The 22283-nt window shown below is 57.7% G+C and overlaps 1 protein-coding gene across 1 annotated transcript in view; it reads right to left on the bottom strand.

Moving 5' to 3' along the window:
• The window catches only part of SGIP1 (SH3GL interacting endocytic adaptor 1), a gene marked incomplete at both ends in the record, with an annotated part of 37068 nt that overhangs the window by 1530 nt on the left and 13255 nt on the right, over nucleotides 1-22283 (bottom strand). Inside the window, 19 exon segments of the mRNA XM_084291139.1 lie at nucleotides 154-286; nucleotides 685-840; nucleotides 987-1098; nucleotides 4894-4953; nucleotides 7723-7849; nucleotides 8550-8671; nucleotides 10655-11095; nucleotides 12151-12225; nucleotides 12529-12618; nucleotides 13229-13314; nucleotides 13944-13995; nucleotides 14358-14382; nucleotides 14878-14889; nucleotides 16613-16777; nucleotides 17514-17576; nucleotides 18066-18122; nucleotides 18919-18996; nucleotides 20443-20467; nucleotides 21797-21860. Coding sequence (XP_084147265.1) covers nucleotides 154-286; nucleotides 685-840; nucleotides 987-1098; nucleotides 4894-4953; nucleotides 7723-7849; nucleotides 8550-8671; nucleotides 10655-11095; nucleotides 12151-12225; nucleotides 12529-12618; nucleotides 13229-13314; nucleotides 13944-13995; nucleotides 14358-14382; nucleotides 14878-14889; nucleotides 16613-16777; nucleotides 17514-17576; nucleotides 18066-18122; nucleotides 18919-18996; nucleotides 20443-20467; nucleotides 21797-21860 — 1943 coding nt within the window.

Here is a 22283-nt window from a genome sequence, read left to right on the forward strand (position 1 = left end):
GCAGGCGTGCTCGGGGCTCGAAACCTAGCGGCACACGGGGGGGGGACCCCAGGCCAGCACTTCCCCACCTCCTGCTACCTCCACGCGGCGCCCCTCGCACCGACAGGGCACGCACGGGTTTTGGGCAGAGCTCGGCGTGAGCAGAAGCCGTACCTGGTACTTGAGCATGTCCACGTTGTAATAGGTGGCTTGTGGTTTCTGCTCCGAGACCTTCTTCAGGTGCGTCATCAGGTTTGGCATGTTGACCCAGAACTCCTTCGTGCTGGCGTCGCTCTGCGTGCTGTCACTGCGAGCAATTAACGGGGTTAATTAGGGAGGGTTAACCCTTTCCGTGAGCAGGGCACAGCCATCCCCAGGCCATGAGCAGGTTTAATCCCGTGCTTACAGAAACACCACGTCCCCCCCGAGTGTCTTTGCTCATGCTCAGGGAGGCACCGCAGGAGCATTTTGTGAGCAGAAAACGAGCAAACCCCAGGAAAGGGCCTGTTCCTCTGCTGCCTGGCAAGCAGCTTGCTCAGAGGGAACACCCCCGCCAATATTTAGGGGCTGAGAGTTTCCTCCCCAAAACCTGCCCAGGCCCTGGGGAGGACAGAGACTTCCAGCACGTGTTTTTGCGAGCGCCCTGCTCCTGCGGAAAGCCTCCTCGCCCCGGCTGGATGTGAGGGCTGGCGGCGTGGGGCTTACCAGCAGAGGAGCTGGGGGTTTGGCAGGACGTGCTCCAGCCGGTTGTAGTTCAGCACGCGGAAGGTGAGCACCGCCGGAGCGGGGTTGTTGGCAAAGTGTCGGGTGATGCCCGCTGGGAACGACAGCACCATCTCCCCCGTGATCTTCACGATGCACCTGCAGCGCCGGGCACAGAGACCCAGGGGAGGAAATGGGGGGGCTCGAAATGCAGCACGGGGAGGGGACGGTGAGGTGACAGCCCCCTTTTCTGAGCTGGGACCCCCCCCCGAGATGCGCACCCGGACCCCCTGGTCGGCACCTACTTGCTGGGGTCGGCCCCTTTGAAGTACGCGTTGACGGTTTCGGTGAAGGCGGCGGCGACGGGCAGGGTGTCCTGAGCCCCCATGGTGAGCGGGCTGGGGCCCCGCGAGGAGCCTGCAACAGAGCAAAGCCTCCGCTCGCTGGGGCAGGGGGGGCACCCGGCTCAGAGCCGAGCCCCACACGGGGCTTTGGGGGCAGATATTTAAAAAAAAAAAAAAAAAAAAAAGGCCCCCAGGCTTTGGATGAAGCGCTAACGCCATTACGGGATTATTTCCACCCCCCCTGAAATGAGCAAAGAAAACAGATGAGCAGGAGCACAGGGCACCAGCACGGTGGTCAGTGCAGGGTGGTTTGGGCATTTTGAGGGTCCTGGGGGGGCCGGGAAGTTTGGTTCCCATGCCCAAGGGAGCAGGATGCTCGCTGGCTTCTCCCTCCCTGCAGCAGGTGCTGCTTTCCCAAGGGCACTGCCCAAATCCTGCCCGCAGCACCCCCGTGCGTGCATCCACGTGGGTTGCTGCTGCTCGCCCTGCACACCTGGAAACCCCACGCACGGCTCCGCAGGCTGAAAGCCATCGAGGCTGCATCGTGCCGTGGTGGGCTGCAGGAATGGCATCGGTGCGAGGGGCTGCCCGAAACCCTGGGGCGTGCTGGCAACCCACCGTCACCGAGGGCAGCGCCAAGACGGGCTGCCAGCACGCAGGGTGCTGGTTTCTGCCCCAAAGCATCAGCCCCAGGGGAGCTTCTGGCCCCCTCCTTGTGGTCCGACGTGCACCACCACACCCAGGGCTGAGCCTTTGGGACCAGAGCACGTCCCCAGGAGGTGGCAGGGAGCGAACCGCAGCCCTGCCGGCTCCAACGTGCCCCCAGCGCGTTTCTGCAACGCACCCTCCTGCAACCTTTTAAAAAAATACATCACTGCCTGCACATTAGCTAAACACGGGGGGTTGTTTTGCCCCCAGAAGACATCACAAGTCATGGCAGCGGGCGAAATGGGCTGTTTCGGGGTGGTTTCTCTCGCAGCATGCTCCCATGCAAGCTCCCAGCGCAGGCTGCGGGCAGGGCCGGCGGGCAGCGACCCTCGCCAAGACGCCAAGCGAGCGGCTGCTGCGAGCTCATGCTTTCCTTGGGAGGCTGTCCTCAGCAGGAATCCCCTCTTCTCCACCTGCTGCTCCCCTGCTGTCGGTGTGGGTGTGTGTTTGCTGGCTCCTGGCCGCAGCAAGGCCCTGCCTTGTGCCTTGGCCCTGTGGCATCAGGCGAATCGGGCACGGGGTTTGGGCAGGGAAGCCAGGGTTCATGCAGTCCCCTGCGAGAAGCACCCCTGCCAGCTGAATTACACTCTGGGCTGTGATAGATTAGTTTTGAAGGGATGCAGCACCGCAGCTGACGATCCCACACGCCCTACAACAACCCCAAAGGCACGACGCCAGCGCTGCTCCCTCCCCGCGGCACGGGTCAGCCCTCCCCAGTGCTGGCACTGTCCTTCCAGAGGGATAGCACAGCCTGGAACGGTGTTAAAAATTAAGGTAGCCTCACATCTCCCTGGTCATACATCTTAAAAGACCCAGGAGAATGCATTATTTCAGCCCTGGCCTGGAAGAAATGATGCTCAGCGAGTGGCAGCGCTCAGAAACCACGTCCACCACACACAGAGACCCCCTAACAAGCACCGCTGGACGTGTTCACGTCTCGAGCACACCGTTTGCCTTCAGTTCAGCTTTTTTTCCTCTTGGAAAAAAGGTGATGAGCTGAGCAAAGACAGTTTACACCAGGGGAAGCCTCACCGACCCGCGAGGAAGCAAATCACCACATCCAGAGACCAACCGCACGCATCCTAGCCCCGGCACGGAGCAAGGGGCTCTCCAAACCCATACAGAAACACTTGGGGGTCAAAACTACCCCAACCACTGTAGGAACCAGGGTGAAGGCTTTGGGAGGTGCTGGAGGTGCTGCCAAGCAGCACATTTCGGCAGGGAAGGCAGGAGGAAGGTTTCGGGCAGGCAGCTTTGCCGTGTAATTGTGATTTTGGGGGAGAGAAAAAAAGAAATCCTCCCAAATAGACACATGGCACCTGCAAAGCGATGGAGGCAGCAAAAAGAGGATTTGAGGAGTGAAAGGTCCGGCTGCAAAGGTCAGGCAAACACATGTGTAGGGGCACGGTGGGGTGAGCAGGGCGAAAGGAGGGGGCGACCCCAAGTCCATCCAGGCAGGAGCAACGGGAAAACCTCCCGAGAAATCCTGTGGCTGCAGCTGGCATGCAGGGCTCTCAGTCCCCTCCGCCCTTCCCCAGGAAAACCCCTGTATTATTCTAACGAGCTCAGAGCCTAACCAGCTTTTTTTTTTTTTTTTTTTTAAACAAAGTTTTAATTCAAAAAGAGAAGTACAAAACTCTCTGCTCTAAGCCCTTATATTCTTTTCCAGCAGCTTGTGAGACGATTCTATTTTAAGCACGTGCTGTGCTGCTCCTCCACCAAAAGCCTGGCTGTTTGGTTACTGCTTCAGGAGTCGCTTTTAGAAACATGACATTTTGGCAAAACAGCCCGGTAACACAGGATAAATCCACCTTTGGGGCTCGGGGTATGGACACCAGCAGAGTGCTGGGTTCCTTTGCCGTTATCTATTGGGAACGTGGCACCTGAACGCATGATTTTGGGTCTGCAAACAGCCAGACCCCTGAGCGCTGGGTGGCTTTTGCAGCAACGTGACATTTGCCTCGCTTTTCCCTGCACAAAGATGGGGAATAGAGGTCCGCGAGTACTCTGATTGTAGCAAAAAAATAAATAAATAAAATAAAAATCCTACAGAAACACTGCCACAAGGAACTGCAGAAATCCAGAAATACCAGCCAAAAAAATATGTTTGGAAGCATTCATATGTAAACCCACACGCAAACCTGCCACGTGCTCGCGGGGCTGCGTGCCCGAGCGAGCGAGGAGGAGGAGGGAGAGCTGTGGGGATGTGCAGGCTCGAAGGTGGCCACTGCGTGCCCTGTCCTGCCTCATTCCATCCTCCCTGAGCCCCAGCACGACTCCCAGCACGCGGACGGACAGACGGACCCTGGGGATGGGAGGGCTTGGGCTGGAAAAGGCAAAACTCAACCGAGCACCAGAAGGAAAGGGCCCAGCAGAGGAAGGGAAAGGCGAGGCAGAGGGGAAGGAGCTGAGCCCTCGCCAACACTGCCTGCACGTGCCCGTGCTCGGCCCTTTCGGCACGCTGCTCCCGTGCCACCGCGTCCCCTCCGGGTGGCTACATCAGCTCCTGCGTCCTGCTCCCGTGCGCTGCGTGCTGGGGAATGGGCAACGAACCACAGGGCTCTAAGGCAGCCGAATCGATGTGATGAGCCAAAAAAGAAAAAAAAAAGAATTGCTGTCGGTTTTCTGAGCATTTCTAACCACCTGGCTTTGTCCTGGACTCGTCTGAATTTACCACCTGGTGAAGCCCTGCTGGCAAGGCAGGCAGCAAGCGATTCGGGATGGCTTCGCCCCGACGGGTCTCCACGGGCACAAGGCCATCCCGAGGGGCAGGCAGGGACCCCGCTGCAGGGCCTGGGGGCTGCGGGGCTGGGTGGTGGTGGGATGCCCCTCGTCACAGCCCGATGGGGAGCCCAGCCCCACAGCCCCCACACCCTGCAGCCGGCAGCGACGCCGAGCTCCCCGGGGGGCTCCGTGCCGGGGTCCCGGGCGGCTGGCGAGGGCGCTGGGGGCTTCATGGTGAGCACCTGGTGTTCAGCCCAGAATTTTTATTTTTTTTTTTTTTCCCCAAAATAAATAAGATGAACGGCACAAATCAAGCCCAAACGGCGGCAGCTGGCCGCAGCACCTCGCAGCCACCTGGGCTGGAGCCTTCGGAGGAGCCCGGGGGAGCGAGCGGGAGCGGGGGCGAGCGGCAGGCGGCGTGCTGTGCGCTACTTACCTTCGAAAGTCAAATAAAACTTTCCTCTGTCAAACCAAACGAGGGAAGGCTGTTCATTCTCTGTGTGGCCGGGAGTTGAAGCGGGATGGGGAAGGTTCAGGAGAGGGAGAGAGAAGGACACAGAGTGAGTCACGGAGCAGGACATTCGTCTCGCTACGGGGCGGGGAGCGGCGCCGCAAGCCGAGCGTGCAGGGCAGGGAGCGGGCGCTGGCACTCGGGGGTTTGCTCGGAGAACAGAAAGCAGGAAGCAAAGCTATGGAAGCCCAGATGGAAGGGAATTTTTGCCCGCTTAAAAACGATTTTTTAATTTTTTTGTTTGTTTGTTTTCTCTTTTCTGTCTATGGGTGGAGTGGACGAGGCGCCCTGGCCCACGGTCCCGGGGATGTCACGGGGGGCTCGCTTCCAGCCTCAGCGCTGCAAGCAGCACGTGCAGCAAAATGCAGGTGTGTGTGCGTGCATTTTGGGACAGACAGCTCACAGAGAACCACGTGTACGCAGGGCAGGCGATGCCTAACTGGGGTTTTCCCGTTCTCACCAGTTACCTGCACTCACACCACCCAAAAACCACTGGGGAAGGATCAGCGCTTGGCATCGGGTGCTGCTGCAATAACCCTTCACCTCTGAGTTTAGGAGGCGGTGGCGTGGCACCTCTTGGTGCTGTCTGTCACCGAGAAGCCACCAGCATGCCCACTTTTAGGCCGGATTTCCCCAAAAGTGCACCCGCAGGTGCCTTGCCGAGGTGGGCAGCGTGCCACTGAGAGCACCCTCTTCTGATGACACGGGCAGAAGACACGCAACAAAGAGCAAAAAAAATAAAAAAAAAAATGTGAAAACGAGTCCCTGGTGAAATCAAGCAGCGCGTCTATCCACAGGGACACACAGAGAAGAATTTTAACGAGAAAAATAATTGCAGGCTCGCTGGCACAGACATAACAGCGCCTTTCTCTGCAGTCAGTGACCGCACATGCAGCCCCCACGGAAGCACACCAGCACAGCACGAGGGACACGTAAACGAGGCGACAGCTCCGAGCGCTCTGGGACGAACTCTGACGGATTTGCCCCTACAAAAAACGAGGCCGGGAGCGTGGTGCTGGCCGTGGGCATCCCTGGGGAGCCGCAGGGCCACCAGGTCCCCGACCTGCTGCCACACACCACCTGCACTCCTGCCCACGCGGCCCCAATTCTGCCTCCTGGTTTCCCCTTATCTTTTTTATCTTTTTGCATGAAAAATCATAAATGGAAAACGCTGCCTCGTCCACCGTGGAGCATGGGGAGTGTTGCACTGGTGCTCGCCTGGCACCGGTCACCCTGGGGACACGGGGGGTGCAGAATAAGCCATTACGAAACACAGAGAGGCAGCTCTGCTCACAAAAATACATGTTAAAGGGAAAACATGTACATTTCAAAGCGAGTGCCCCAAGGGCTTATTTCATGCGCATCCTATGGGAAAACCCACCCAGGCCTTGGCAGGGCAAGGGCTGCTGGCCTCACGCACAGCCTGAATTTCACAGCCCTGGCTCCGGGACTCCCCAAGCCCCTTACCCTGTCCCCAAACAGGCTGTGCCCTCCACACCACAGCCTCCACCCCCCCACCACAGTCCCCATCTCGCCATGCCCGCTGGCACCGCCAGCCCCACGCCCGCTGCCGGGTCCCCCAGGACCCCCAGCCGGCACCCCAGGCACACGGGCTGCTGGCAGCGTGCTCTTTGAGCAGCATGCTGGCACGGGGACCGACGGACAGAGGACGGAAAAACACCCACGGCACCTCCAGGGTGAAGCAGCAGCGGGATGGAGACGCAGGCGGGAGGCTCCGGCCTCCCTCGGGGCTGCGGCGCCGCCGTCCCCAACAGCCTCGTACGGGGATGTCCCATGGGAACGCCTCACGCCGTGGCTCAGCACGTACAGACCCGAGCAAATCTGCTTTTTTTTTGTTGCTTTGTTTTTGTTTTTAAAGAGTTTTGGGGCTCCAGTTTCCCTCCCTAGCAGCCAGCCTGCTTCTTCCGCCAGCGCCCCCGGCTGCTGCCGGCCTGCAGCAGGCGGCACTTTGGGATGGCCCCGCCGAGCACACCAACATTTCAGGGCAACAAACGGGGAAATAAAATAAATAAAATAATAGAAAATGGAGCTGCAGGAAGCGGGGTGCAGGCGGGAGGGCAGCGGGGATGGAGGCAGAGGCATGGGGAGAGCCGGCAGCACCCAGAGAGCGGGACCTCGGGCCTGCATCGACTGCCTCGCGCCGCACCAGGCACCCGAGGGATTTGGCAAAAAATCTGTTTTTTTTTTTGTTTTGTTTTTTTTTGAGGGTGTTTCCTCCAGAAGCAGCACCTCGTTACGATCTAAGATGTGCGAAGCTCAGGGTTTTGATGGGCCTTTGCCAAGACCCCGTTTCCCACCCCTCCTTTAACGGGAAATGTGAATTTCAGGCACCCGGAGGGGTTGAGCAGCGATCGCTCCCCGGATCCCACATCTGGCTTCCAGCCCCCTCCCCACCAGGGTGTGAGCAGCCCCCCAAAAAAGCGTGTTTTGACCAAATTTACAGCCCACAAGCACGTTTTCTGCTGCATTCCGCTCGGTGATAACCTCTACCCTCACCCACACGTATTTTGCACAACTTTTGGGGCTGTGAGGAGGAGAAAGCTTCCCTGACAGCATCGCCCTGCTGGGCCGCTGCGCCCACCTCCGGTCCCTTTTTGCCTTTCAAAACCTGCTTAAAGTGAGCCAACGTGAAACCAAAGACCAATCGAGCAAATCGAAAGGGCTCGGGACTCTTTCAGGGCTGTTGAGAGGTAGGAAAGGTGAAAGAAAAGCAGTGCTGGAGGTTGTTTTTACCAACTGTGGGAGTGGTGGCTGCACTCAGGGAATTGGTGGAGGATATGGAAGAAGTACTTTCAGCACGGGCTAAAGGTGCTATCGGAGGAGGACTGGATGAGTGAATAGGAGGGCTAAAAGGCCTGGACTGTAGAAAAAACATAAAATAACACAAGGTTAAAGGAAATAAAGCACAGAACATCCACATCAAACAACCAGAAGCTTTTGCTGAAGACGTGACCCCTGTGTACCCCAAGGCAGGCTGCTCCCGGCTGGCCCCAGCCTCCCTGCCAGGTCGGTGCAAACCTGAGTGACTTCAGTTATTTAATGTGGAGATATTTTCTTCTAGATCCAGGAAAACAGCAGATTAAATCCTCCACTGCATGGCTCACAGGAGAGCAGTGGGGCACTGCAGCTCTGGCAGCCACTGGGTGCATTTAATGCAACTGGTACTGGGAAGAGAGCAGCGCCAGCTGTCCCCATGCACCTTCATTAGGTCTTCACAGCTCCTTTTGGGATAGTTTTGTACCACAACACCCATCCAAAATTCTCTGCATGCACTGGCCCCAAGCTGCAGGGAGGAGCCCAGCACCCTGATTGCAGCACAGCCACAGGGAGCCCACCCTGCTGACCCCATCCCCGCTCTCCGTGCTGCTTCGTGTCCAAACCCACCCCTCCTTGCACAGGAGCAGCAACCCCGTACCCATCCCAAACCCCCCAACCCCATACAGCCCCGACGCCTTCATCCCATGGGGATACCACTCCCGACTCGCTGGCTGCCCTTTTCCCATTCCAGCCTCATTTCATAAACCCCATAAAGCTCCAGACAGCCCCAACCCCAAGCCTACCAGGTCGGCGACGGCGGGCTTGCCGGGGGGCAGCTTGGGCCGGGAGGGGGGCCGCGGCGGTGGGGGCGGCGGGGTGCCGCAGGCGGCCAGCGGCGTGCCGGGGCGAGCCGGGGACGAGGAACCTGCAACAGAGACAGGGGCATCAGCACCACGTCGGTGCCCGAATGCTGCTCCCCAGGAGCTGATGGGGTGGCGGGGAGGGGATGGGGAACTCGGCACCCCCGCACTGCTGCTGCAGGGTGGCAGTTTTGGGCAGGAGAGCCCCTCACCCCGTATCCATATCCTTTCAGGAACCCTACAACGCTGCCCAAACAGGAGGAGACGATGTGCCAAGAACCAGTTTGACCCCAGTAGCAGCTGATGCTGCTTTTCCTCCATCCTAGTAGCTTGTAGCAGAGATTTGGGCTCTTCCTGCGTGCCCTGAGGCTTTGTGAGCTGCGAAACCACCACGTGCCTCCATCCGTGCCTCCATCTGCCCCAGCACGGCTCCCACAGCTCATGGGACCACCATAGGGTCAGACGAAGAAAGGAGGCCTGAGAGGGATGGGGCTTTACCCCAGTGATGAAGAGGAAGGGCAGGAGGTGCTGGAGAGCAACGTTATGGGCTCTGCTGGGAGCAGAAAGCGTTTCCCAGCTCGCTGGAAGAGTTTCCGTGAACACGATGGTGATGCCTTCATGGTTCGTGTGGTCGTCACGGGCTGTGACCGTGCCACGAAGGCTGATGTGCCATCAAACAAATTTTAGCTTTGTGGTTAGCTTTATTTCTGCTGCTTACAAGAGGAACAGCTCATGGAGCTTTGTGGATGGTAGCTCTGATTAAACCATCGGAGCAAGACCTACAGCAATTAGACCTCACGGCAGGCTGCTGAGAGAAGAGGGACAAGTCCTGGCCATTGATGTGAGCACCTCAGAAAATTAAGTCGGTTTTATTTAGAAGCCTAATTTGGGTGCCAAAGATTGACTTCTTTCCCTCCTTGTCCACTTGAAAGCCTAGGAAAATAGGAATTATTCAGGGCAAGTAACCTCGCAGCACTGAACGGAGGCCACAAGGTGGCTTTTGAACGCTCATCACACCCAGAATCAGTGACGTGCAAAGAGTCCAAGGCCCTGCAAGATGCCAAGTTTAGCAGGGGGCCTCCAGAAGATGGAGCAGGAGTAGGACCCGCTGCCACCAGAGGTGGCTGATGAAGGCTCACACCACCTTTGTGTGCGCATTTCAGCATTCTTACAGCTCGCTTTTCTGGCTTTTACATAGGGACTGGCCCAGGACCAGGTCTCAGCAGCCTGCAAAGCACAGGGACAGGAGCCAGAAGGCAAGTTTTAGCCAAGAGGTAATGATCCTCCGAAGCAGGTGATGATGCCACGCGAGCCCAGCTCTGGGCAGCAGAGTGGGGCTGCTCCATCAGTCCCCACACACGCAGCCACCTTCACACCCCCGTCCTGCCCCTCTCAGCTCATTCAGAGCCACTGGTGTCTCCCGCAGAAGTCCCAGCACCCATGGGTGCCAGGCTGGGGCTGTGCGACCCCGGGTATAGTTTCTGCTCTGTGGGGTGGCAGCAGCACCACCAGGTTGGGGGAGAGCAGCTGTAAGCTGACCCCCACCACCCAGACATTAATAATTAATAATTAAGCAGGTGAAGCCAGGCAGGATGCACATGTCAGACAGAGCTAGGGGGGTTGTTTTTCTGAACCACATCCTCCAAAAGTCATTTCTCCAAAAGGGGCTGGGGCTTTGCACCCCACAACCGATGGCCAGGTGGATGGGGACTGCATTCACCCCTGTGCCTGCTGCTGCCAGCCCTGGGGTGTTGAGGGGTGAGGAGGTGCCTGCAACACATTTTATTCAAGCACCACAGTTCCAAGGCTCGTTTAGAAGTTGATCACCAGCTGGGAACACTTCTTCCTTCCTTCACTCTGAAGCCTACAGAGGACGCAGCCACGAGCACGCTCACGCCAAATGTTTCCAGGGGGGGTGTTACGCACATAGCAGGGGGTGGGGATGGACACCGACAGCCCCCGAGCTTTGGGGAAGGCACAGCGGGGAGCACGAGACGGGAAGGGGGCTCGAGGGCAGCCAGGCACACAGCGGGTGGTGGGGGACGTACCGCTGGGGCTTCCCGCGCCGCTGCTGGCGCCCGGTCCGGGGGACGAGACCACCGTGCGGTAGGTGGGCGGCGGGGGGGGCGGCGGGGTCGCTCTCTGTCCCGGCCCAAAATCCTTGGGGGAGGCAGCGGCCGGCTCCGTGTTCTCCTCTAAAGCCTTCTTCTGGAGCTCCTCCAGGCGCAGCGGGGACGGGAGGGCACGGGGGGGCTCGGCCACCGGGCTGCCCGCTGCCCCCGCCGGGGGGGACGCCGCCGCCGCCGCCTTCTCGCGGGGCCTCGGCGCCACCGTCGCGTTTTCCGGGGAGGGATCGGAAAAATTGACCCACTTGTCTCCCGTGTGCACAGCCACGGACTTGGGGGACAGCACGGGGCCAAAAATGCTGTCCAAGTCATTGATCGACGGCACTTTGTCACTTTTGGCCTCGGCGGCTGGCTGGTCGCTCCCTGCGGTCAAAGCAGTGGGGGTTTAGGCTTAGGGTTAGGGGCTGCGCCCGCTGCTTGCTTGCTTGCTAGAGAGGGTTTTCCTACGAGCTGTCAGGACCACGATGCAGGCACGAGGATCCACAGCAGCACATGTGCAACGTGTAACAAGCCACACGGGACCGGAGCACACACACTGCGGGGAAAGCATGCCGGGCCCCGCCGGCCCCCTCTGCTCTCACCCCTTACCTGCCAGCAGCACCGAGTTACTGCAAGACACTCAGCTCCCAGGAGACGTTCAGGTTACGCACTCGACTCAAACGAAAGCTCTCTTGCACACTCTGCCCATATATTTATATACAGCTCCATATAAATATATACGCTAAGACATGCTGGCGTGACAGCCACACTGCCGGGGGCATGCAGCACAGGGAAGCAGACCAGGGGATGGATTTGGGCTGCGACCAGCAGCAGGTAAAGGGACGAGGCTCCGCTCGCTCACGGAGCCACCAGGAGGCTGTTAACGATGGCACGTTAACGAGCACGTTAACAGCAGGACACAGCAGCTCAGGCACACGCCTGCAGCACAGCACGATGCTCCCCGGTCCCACCACTGCTCATTTTGGTTGTTTTGGTCCCTGCTTGCAGCCCGGGGACACAGAGGGGCTGCACAGCACAGCTCATGGCCTCGGGGACGTGCCTGGCACCAAGGGGACGGCCAGCCTCGTGCAGCAAGGCTTGGAGGAGCAAGGGCGGAGATTCCCCCCTGCAGGCACTCGGCAGGGTTTCGGGTGAGCTTTGGGGTCACTGCGAGGAGCCAAACACCACACCAGCAGCGTGGGGAGCAGAGAGCAGGAACCCAGCCAGGGCGGTGCCACCTGGGCTCAGCTCTTTGCAGCATCGCCCCGCACACAACACCACCAACGCCACGAGGAGGATGCGCAGGGGCAAATCCACGTCCGAAATGCAGCCGTCACACACGGGACACCCTGGGGATATAGGGGGGGGACCGACCCCGGCAGAGCAGCCCCTGGGGGGTCCGGATGGCAGGCGCTAGGAGCGGGGTGCCTGCCCTTTACCTGGGGCCACCGTCAGGGGCGAGCCGGTGCGGGGCGGCGTGGCCGGGACGTTCTTGGGCGGCAGCGGCGGCGGGGCTGCAAGGCAGAGGAGGGGGAGGTCAGGGGCTGAGCTGCCGAGGGGCACCCACCGCAGTTATCTTGTCCCCAGCCCACCGGGGCACGGCTGGAATAAAGCCAAATGGCTGCGGGGGGACCTGCTCCATGCCCAGCCGAAGGCAGAGCAGCCCTGGGACACGGCAGAAAATCACAAATAAAGGGTTTGCACGGCTTTTCTGTCACCCCCCCCGGCACAGCTCTGAGCTGCTCTGCCAGCATGAAGCGCCAGAAGTGGCAGGCTGGGGCTGTGCGTTTGCACTCCTGCGTTTTTGGGAGACTTACTTCCAGTTGGAAAAGGTCTCGGCAGCTTCGGGGAGTCGGCGCTGTTGGGGGGCTGGATGGAGCCCCAGATCTCGGGCTGGTCCAGAGGAGCTGGGAAAAGAAAGCAAATAAATGCACGTGCAGAGGTGGAAAGCAACGTGACTGTTTTCTTCCAGATACCAGAATCACGCAGATACGGTGCGTTCATCTGAGGCATGCAACGACAGGACGCTAAATATTGACAGCACCCCCCCCTCTAATTAAAGACAGGGTTATTTCTGTAATGTTAGATAATTACAAGCCTGCCCGATTTTGAAGCAGGACACGCAATTAGTTTGACAATCATGATGCTTGACAAACGAAACAATGCCGTTTGTGTATTTGGAGGCTCATTGCATTAGGCGAAGCATTGAATAATTGCAGAAATCCTCCGGAATTTTAGGATGCGCAGGAAAAAAACCACGCAGGTATTAAAATGAAGAGATCCAACTGTTTACACAGATCGTGTGGAAAGCACCACGACTCTCGTTTGCTCATCACGTGCTGTTTTTCTTAGGCTACGTGCAAGGAACGGCACGTAGAGGTTGCTTTGAATGTGAGGTTTACCTGGAGCTGTTCCAAGGCCTGGCCCCAAGCCCCTGCCCCCCACACACATCCCCGTGCCCTACACACCATCCCCGTGCCCCACACACTGTCCCCAACCCCTCTGTGCCCCACACACCATCCAGCTTCTGCTCCTCGAACGCCGACTCCAGCGGGGGCCCGAAGAGCGGTGCCAGGGCAGCGGGGTCCTCGGGGGGCTTCCTGCTGCAGGGGGACAGAGGAGGGGACAACCTTCAGGCTGGGGGCACAGCACTGTGGCAGCCCCCCCAGCAAGGCAGCTGTGGGTTTTTCTGGCTTGTACAGGATTTAAATTATTCCCCTCAAAAAAAAAAAGCTTGGTAAGAAGTGACGCTGAGTACAGGTGCGTGTATTTGCGGGGAGTTTGTGTCCTGGACCTGCAGGCAGCTTGCAGAGCATACGGGTTGGGGCATGGAGAATGAAAAGAAGAGGGGTAGCATCTAAAGTCAGGGTGTTGAAAGCATTTTGTACCTCAATTCTGTGCATTTTTGTTAAAATGCACATGGGAACTACCAGCCCTGCTGCCCTGGGGAGGAGCCTGCTCATCCCACACCTCTGGCACACACACAGGAAGGATGAGGAGCAGGAGAAGGCTGATATTTCCCCTTGGAACAGTGCTGCAAACGCATTTGTGCACCAAAATGTTTTAATTTATGTCTGGGTGATGCATCTGATGGCAGCTGTAGGGGAGAGCAGCACTGATGGACACTGAGATATGGGGCCATTGGTGTTCTGGGGGGTGCCAAGGCAAGGTTTTGCACATACACAGGGGGTGTACAAATACACACACACACACACAGCCCCCCTGTACTGACCTGCTGGGGTCCGGCGTGGGCGTGGAGCGCCGGGGCCGTGCGATCTCCTCACCTGCACGGGGTGGGACAGAGCAGGGTTAGAAACGGTGCCCCCGTCCTGCACCACCCCCATGCCCCACACACACCAGGCTTGCTGCTGGCACCCCGCACCAAGCCTGCTATTCTGGCTTTAATTAGGTCTTATTTCTACAGAGGACAGGGCTAGCAGGCATTGCTTCTGCTACGGGGCCCCCCAAGGGTGTCCATGTCCCCCTCTTTAAGGGGACATTTGGGTGCCAACACTTCTGCCGCCACCACGTTAAAGCAAACCCACCTCTCCTCCCACTCCCCTTTATAAAATTAATTCATTTTAACCCCCCAGCACCAGGCTGCCGGCACTAATTACTGCTCTGGAAGGCTGAAGGACATACTTACTGGATAAATTCCTCTTAATCGTCCCCTGGAATTAGAAACACAGGAGGTCAGTGGGGTGTGCGGGGACACAGGCACGTTGCCGCCGGCACCAAACGAGACCCGTGGCAGCACCATAAAACACAACGTTTGCTTCGTGTGGCTGAGGCACCCACCTGTAGGGATGCCCTGGGAAGCCAGGTTTGCTCCCAGCACACCGGGGCAGGCAACGCAGGAGGATTTGGAGCCCCTAAACCCATCACCTGGCAGCGCTGAGCCCGCAGCCACCCTGGCTGTAAACGGCTTACGCTCGTCATCTAAACCCAACGGGGGCAGCATCAAAGCCAAACCCTCACCTCCGATGGGCCACGGACTGATCCGAGGCAAATCATGCATGTTCAGCGACCCGAATCCTCTCTCTCCCCGCACAGCACGGCTGCCTGCATGCAGGAGGAGCCCCCCAAACCCCTGTGGGGGACCGGGCGGGCACAACGCCCGCACCAAGGCGCTGCCAGGAGCAGAGGGAGGCAGGGAGGGAGCTTACCGGGCTGCGCCGCTGTGGTCAGCGAGAAGGGAGAGAGAACAGACACCTGGTGAGACACCGGGTCAGGGAGGGACGCCCGGTGCCACACCGAGCACCCCGGGGCCCTGAGCACCCCTGGGTGGCAGCAGAAGGAGGGGATGCGTTTCGTTTTCCCCTGGGTTTTCAAGCAGCCCCGCGCCACGGCACAGGCATCTCGCTCTGCCTACAAGAACCGCGGTGTCCACGCAGGCAGAGCCGACCCCAAAACATTTTGGGGCTCCCCCCATGCAGCACTGCTGGCGTACATGCACCCCAGGAAGCATCAAACCCATCAGACCCCACACCTGCCCTTCAATGCTCCCAGACATGGGATTTTTGGCAACAAAACCCTTTGGAGCCCAGGGTTAGGGTGCGCCAGGAGCAGCTCCTGCAGCAGGGAGGGACCCCTGCACCCCAAACAGCTGGGATTGCCCCATCTCAGAGCAGTCCCGAGCCAAACCCTCGCAGGGATGATGTGGCTGCTGCACCCAGTGGCACCACAGCGGGTACTGCTGCCTCCTGCTACGCGCTGAGGCACAAGGACACGTGCAGACCCCATGGGGACAGCACTGCGCCCTACACATCTCTTCCCAAACCAGCCCCACACCTTCACAGCAAACACAGCCGAGCTCAACCCAAAGGAAAGGGCCAAAAATGAAGGCCACGCGTCCCCAAACAACAGGGCTTGTTCCTCGCACCTCCCGCCCCACTCCTCGAGGCATGCAGAGCAGGCGGCATGCAGGCAGAGCACGGGTCGAGTCTGTGCTCAAAATGCAAGAAAAATAAATGCACATCTTACCGGGCTTTTCCTCTAAAAGAACAGAAAAAAAAAAAAAAGAGAAAAAGTATTTTTATAAGGGGCTGACAATGACAGGCTTTGTCAACGACAGCTTTGAAAGCTCCCAAAAATATCACATGGGAAGAGCCCCAAGCGGTGCCCCAGTGGCAGCCAGCGGATCCTGCCCAGCCCCAGCCTTCCTGGGGGAAGCACCAATTCTCCCAGGAGCTTTCTGTGGGCTTGGTAATGCTGCCCTGGTTTGGGAGGTGAGACTGATTTTGTCTCACCTGTGCTTATATTTGCAATTCGTTCACGCTTCACATACGGGCTGGTTATAAACCCTCAACGGCTCCAGCTGGGAAGATGGAGAGACACCATAGCCCACGCTGAAGCCCACGGAAAACAAAACCCACAAATCTTTCCCCAGCTGAACAGATTGGGATGAGATGAGAAATCCCAACGAGCCTTAGGAAAATCAGTGGGTATCGGTGCTTGCAGCAGGGAGGAGACAGGGGACAGGTACCAGGCAGGGAGCATCCTTTAGCATCTTACAGCGGCACTACGAAAACCCCACTGATGTTCTCCCTGAGCTAGGGATCAGGGCGAGCATCAAACGATTTATGTCCTGAATGACAACCAAACTGGGGAAAAGAGGAAAAGCAGGGCACGTGGTGCCAGGACTTAGGGTGCCTGGGAGGGCTGTGCCAGCCAGCGGCGCTCCTGGCACCACCCCGATAAACCCACGGCGCTGCTCTGCACCGAGCAGACCCCACTGAGCAGGGCACGAAGCCAACGCTCCCCACTCACACCCGAGGAAGAGACTCCCCGGGCTGAAGCACACCAAGCAGCCCTGCTTCCACAGCCCAGGAAAAAAACAAAAAAAAAAAACAAAACAAAAAAAAAAAAAAAAAAAAAAAAAAACAGGCACGGGGCACTCACCACGGGGGATGGAGAAAGTGCGATGTTGCCTACGGACGCCTTCAGCTCGTCCACCGTCGCCGCGCTCTTCAGGATGTCTTTAGCCTGCAGCGGCTTGATCTTGATGTTGAACTTCTTGTGGGCCTCCTCCTCCTCCTCGGACTCGCTGGAGGAGTAGAAGTGCTTTCCTCTGGTGGGTGCAGTGCAGCTAAGGAAGCTCCGGGCTGCAGAGGTGCCACAGCCATCCCAAAGGCAAGCCTTGGCTCGGGGGCAAGGCACGGGGGGTTCAGGAGTGCCCCTGCATCTCAGTAGTGATTCAAGGCTCACATCTCACTGGAAAAATGGGGATTAGGCATTCCCGAAGTGCTCATCCCTACCTCCGATGACAGGAGCAGTGGCAGGGACAACTCCTCCTGCCGTGCTGATTTCCTGCTGCACCACGTGTGGGCAGAAAGCACAAAAATTGGGGCTGGCAAGGATGAAATGGTGATGGAACCTGGGCATCCCCCCCAGGCTGATGTCCTTCAGCAGCAGGAGAGGGAGAGCTCTGGTTTCCCACCCACCTCCTGCAGCTATGAGCAGGACACCGATTTCCTACATCTCCTACAAGCCCAGCACACGGACTGTGAGCATGGGCTGCACCTGGAACCCCTTGTCCCTTAATGGGGACGTGTTATGGACCCGCAGCATCCAAAAAAGCAGAGCACGTGGGATCAGCCAGTGCCCACAGCGCTCCTCATGCCACAGCAGGGGACCAAATGCAGCCAGAAACTTTCTGCTCTGCTGCCTTGGGCAGTGCTCTGGGGGAGCCAGATCTGGCTGCAGAATAAAAGCCCCAAGGAGCAAAAAAGGTGAAAAAAAAAAAATAAAGTCAGTGGCCTGCCTGCGAACCCCAGCTCCTCTTAGGGTTTACAATCCCACAAAGGATATAGCCTGGCTCCTCGGGCCGGATGCTGTACCCCTCCTCGTCGAGCTCCGGGGAGTTCTGCACGGGCACAACACGCACAGGGTCAGGGACACGGCTGCAGGGAGCCCCAGCTGCTCTTTGCTCCTGCAGCCAGCGGTGCTGCAGCACAGCACCCACTGGGGCACTGAGCAACTGCTCTGCAGACAAGCCCAGAGCTTTTTTTCCCCCCCCCCAGTGCTCATTTTTTTGTAAGCCAGGTTTTTCTCTGGCAAGCCTTAATGTCCTCCAGGCAGCAGTGCTCTCCTCTGCGTGACTGGCACTGGAGCCACCTGGTTCCTGGACAGGCTCACACAGCCTAATTAACATGCAAACACACACGATGCCTCGGTGCAAGGGCAGGTTTCCCTGCACAACTCTAAAAACATCTCCAGAATCGCTGTTTTCAGTGGGACTGAGACCCCAGGGCATGAGGACACGGCCCCGCACACCCACAGCCACCCAGGAGCCAAACCCATGGCACACACACACACACAAACCCCATGGGATGAAGGGCCCTCAGGCACTTACATATCTGTCCCAGTCGATCTCTGCATAAAATCCATTGGGGGCTCCATTACTCTTCTTCTGCAACAGATGGGAAAACGAGATTTCCACATTTTAAAATTAAGGACGATAAGATGACCGCAGCGTACCTGTGTTTGTGCATCCGGTGCCGGGACCACAACCTGCCCAGCACCAGCTTGCTTGGAGCCACCCCTGGCTGAGCACGTGGCACTTCTGGAGGGGCAAGGAGCTCAGTGAGGGCAGCTCTGTGCCCCTGCCCAAGCTGGGTTTGGGGCTCACCACGAAACCATAGCAAGCAGCTGAAGCCAACAATGCACAGCGAGTTGTCGCTGCTCCCAAGGCAGGGTGCTGGCTATCCATCGCCTGCAAGAGCTGTGGATGCTCTCTGCTGGCCCCAAGCTCCTGCAGGAGCCACGTGCACTGGAGGCCAGCACTGAGATGGTGACCACAGTTCATGTTTTTCTATACAAGGGGCTGGCCTGTGGCTGGCGAGGCTCAGGACGATGCCACCCTGCACTCAGCACCCAGGGGGATGTGCCCAAGGACAGCGCTGCCCACTCCAGAGGGACAGCAAAGCAAAAAATACAGACAAGTAAGACACCATCCTTTACTTCAGAGCTCGCAGTCATCACAAAATCACTGCCACGTGGCCGTGACCACCACCAGAAATGCTCTTTCCTCCCCAGCAGAGAAAGCACTGGCACGGGCCCCACCATACAGTGGCGTTCCCGGGGCCCAAATATTGGCCTGACTCAACCTAAGTGGCATTTTTCTACGGCTTGGCTTTCTAACCCCAAATTACTCACTGCTCTCAACAAGCCCTGCGTAGCTGTAAACCCAGCAGTGTTCTCCTTACCGAGTTTTTTTTTCCTCCTTCCCGCACGCTGTCGGGTTTGCTATGGCAAGGTGGCTCAGTGGGATGAGGGCTGAGAGGCTGGAAGGGATTTGGGTTGGGCAGAAAGAGGGTTAACGCGTCGGGGGGCTGCTTTTCAACCTCAAAGCAAACGGCAAGGAGCTAGCAAAGGCTGTAGGGTCTGTAGGAGGGGAGGGCCTGGCCTGGCCCCCCCCAAAAGCATGGGGTGCTTGGGGTGGGCGAGGGCCATATTCAGCAGTCAGGGTTTGCAGTAGTCAGGGCTGCCAGCCCTGCCAGGAATGTCGTGGCAAGAATGTGCTAGAGGAGGAAAATTCAAACATTTCCACCATCAATGCCCCTGTCTCCAACGCACTCGGTGGCTTCATGATATTAAAAAACCCTAAATTGCATTTCTGCTTCCTCCGGCTTGCTGGAGCACTGGAGACCCACCTGCCCTACAGAGATAAAAAGCAAACCACCTGGAAAACCCCAAATACGAGCATTATGGAGAAGGCATCAGCTGCTGACAAGGGCTGGAAATGTCATGTCAGAGCTCCGTTCCTGTTCTCCTAGGGGCTCCATTTCCAACTTGGGGATCGGGGCCACCCGAGGTCCCCCAGCCCCATCTATATGCAGCCCCGCTTCCAGCCATGCCCTAGCGAGCTGCCAGCTGGGTCTTCACTCTCCAAAATTAAACTTGGGTTTGCTAAACAGAGCATTTTTATTCAGTGCACAGTTTCGTGACACTTGGAAAGGTGGTTTTTTTTTTTTAATTTTTATTTTTCACTGCTGAATAGAGCCTTGATCAAAGCACTACCTGAGCTGCAGACTTCTTTAATCACCAGTCCTTATCAGCCAGTAACAGAGGGCTTAGAGTGAGCCCAAAGCCAAGGATCTTGGGTCAGAGGTGGGAGGAGCAGCTCTCCCTCTAAAGGAGCAATTTGGGACCCCAATTTCCATGTGATGTCAGACCAGACACCCCAGGTACCTGCAGCGCCCTGCGTGGTCTCTGGTGCCGGGCCAGCCAGGCAAGCAGCACCACTCTCCCTGCTGAGCATCTCCCAGGGGTTATTTTAAGCCTGTGATGTCCGAATTTGCACAGTCCCAGCCTGAGCCCAACATACTTAACTGCAAGATTGAAGTCAAATGGCTAAACACGGCCCTTCCCCTCCCTGTCCTGCTCAAGCAGGGGCATTTCCATCCAAAACCAGTGAAAGCAGAAGTAACAACAGAACACCTATCCTCTTCTTTTCAGTTTAATATAGAAAACACAGCCATCAGAAACAGCTGAGGAGGCTGTTTTTCCTTTAACTCCTCGTACAGCAGATCTGCCCCGAGCCAACTGCGCTCAGGGGGAGCAGGAGCTAGGATTTCCTGCACGAAATCCTGACTTTTTTTTTAAACAGCTTGTTACTGCAATGGACTTTGAAATTTTCTATATTAAAGAGGAGGAGAAGGTTCCCAAAACGCCCGCGGGGCTGGCAGAGGAGGAAGCCATCCCGCAGAGCAGCGCCGTGCAGTACTTACGATGCCGTCCCTGTCCGGCGACCCCCTGCAAGAGAGAGAGGCAGCAGGGTTAGCTCAACACGGCCAAGAGATGAAATGCACAAAGGGTTTTCTGAGGGCACCCACGGCAGCAACAGGCCAAAAACATCATGGCTTTGCTTAAAACCAGATGTGAAAGCCGATGGAGCTGTGAGGGTGACAATCCCCAAACGCTCACGGGCTTCAGACCTCGGGGTGAGCACCGCGGGTCCCGCAGCCACACGCCTGCCCGCGCTGGCCGAGGATGCCGAGTTATTTAGCCAAGAGCCAGATGTATTTATCAGAGCCAGACTGGCTCCTCACCTCCCACACAGCCCCGTGTTTATGCGTTGCCAGAGATTTTCCACAAATTAACGTCTGACTCACGGCCGCGCAGAAAATCTGAAGGGAGCTGCTGCCGGGCTGGGCCTGATTTAATGGAGATTAACGCCTCCCAGCAAACTTCTCCGTAAGGCAGCACGTCTGCCTGCTCTCTCACCCTGCCTTTAATCTCTGGCTTCCCCCACTGCAGCCTTCCCACCTGCATCTTATCACAAACACAGCAGCTTTCCCTCTCTCTGCCACCCTCTTTGGGGACGAGCCTCTCACCTCCCCGTGTTTCTGTGTCCCCCTTTGCAGCAGGCAGTGCCCACGGTGCTGGCACAGCCGGGCTCACTGTGCTGCAGCTTTCACATGTGAAAACCTCTGCACATCCTCAGGCAGCTGCTGAACAGCTCAGGAAAACCGATCCAGAACAAGAACACCATCAGGCTCCTGCAGGGCCAGGCAGGAAGCGCTCTGGGGAAGGTGCTGCCTTGGGACGTCTCCCAAAAAATGCACCAGGGACAGCCGAGGGTCTGGACAGGGCTCAGCACCCCAGCAGCAGTGCTGCAGCATCTCCTGCCCTGATGGGGCACAATGAGCCCATCCCTAACACCCCCCAGGGAGCAAAATCCCCTCTGGCAGCACAGGGAGGGAGCAGCCACGTGTCCCCAGCGAGCACCGTGCCACCGCTGGCCATCAGGGCTCCTGTTCTGATGGAATCTGCATTAAAAAAAAAAATGCAGCAGACAGGAAAATCAGGAGTTTGTGCAGAGATTAACCTGCTGGACCTCTTAGAGGAGTCATCTGCCTGTGATCTCTGCTAACTGCCAGCACACGGGGAGCCAGCTTTCTGCCCCCACAGCATCCTCGCGTGCTGGCCCCTGGACGTGCAGGGGAAATGGCTTTGATGCTCTCGTTGTTTTGGGACCTGACTGAAGGGTGAGGGATGCTTCTGATGCAGCGAGCTCGCCCTGCCCTGGCACACTTCTCCCCAGCAGCACTGTGTGATGTGCTTCGTATCCCAGGGACTTACGTGGAATCGGTGTCCTTTTCTTTCTTGCGTATACCAAAGGCCTTCCTGGTACGTTTTTTCAATCCTGCGGATAGGAAGAGTACAAATAAGAACACAAATTAATGTTATGCTTCAAATAAATCCCCCAAGAGGCTCCTTATCCGATTGCCAGCTGTAAGTTAAAGGAGGCCCAAGCCCAAGAAGTCACCAGCAGGACACTGCAGGTGGTGTGCACTTTGCTTATGCACCAGCCCTTTGCTAAATGAACTCTCACTTGGTCATGGCATGCGTGGCTCCGGATTTCACAGCCCATGTTCCTGATCTGCCTGATAAATGCTGGCACACCAAGGAGGGGTTCTGGAGCATTTTGACCTTTGGCAGGCAGCAGGGAGCCAGGCACTGCCCTCCTCCTGCCCACGTGCAGCCTCGTGCTGCTCACAGCACCGCAACGCGCGGCCACATCCAGCCCCCAGGGACCAGCACAGCCCCCAGGAGCTCCGACTCTTTC

Source organism: Netta rufina (genome assembly GCF_964035555.1).
Source record: "Netta rufina genome assembly, chromosome: 8".
NCBI lineage: Eukaryota > Metazoa > Chordata > Aves > Anseriformes > Anatidae > Netta > Netta rufina.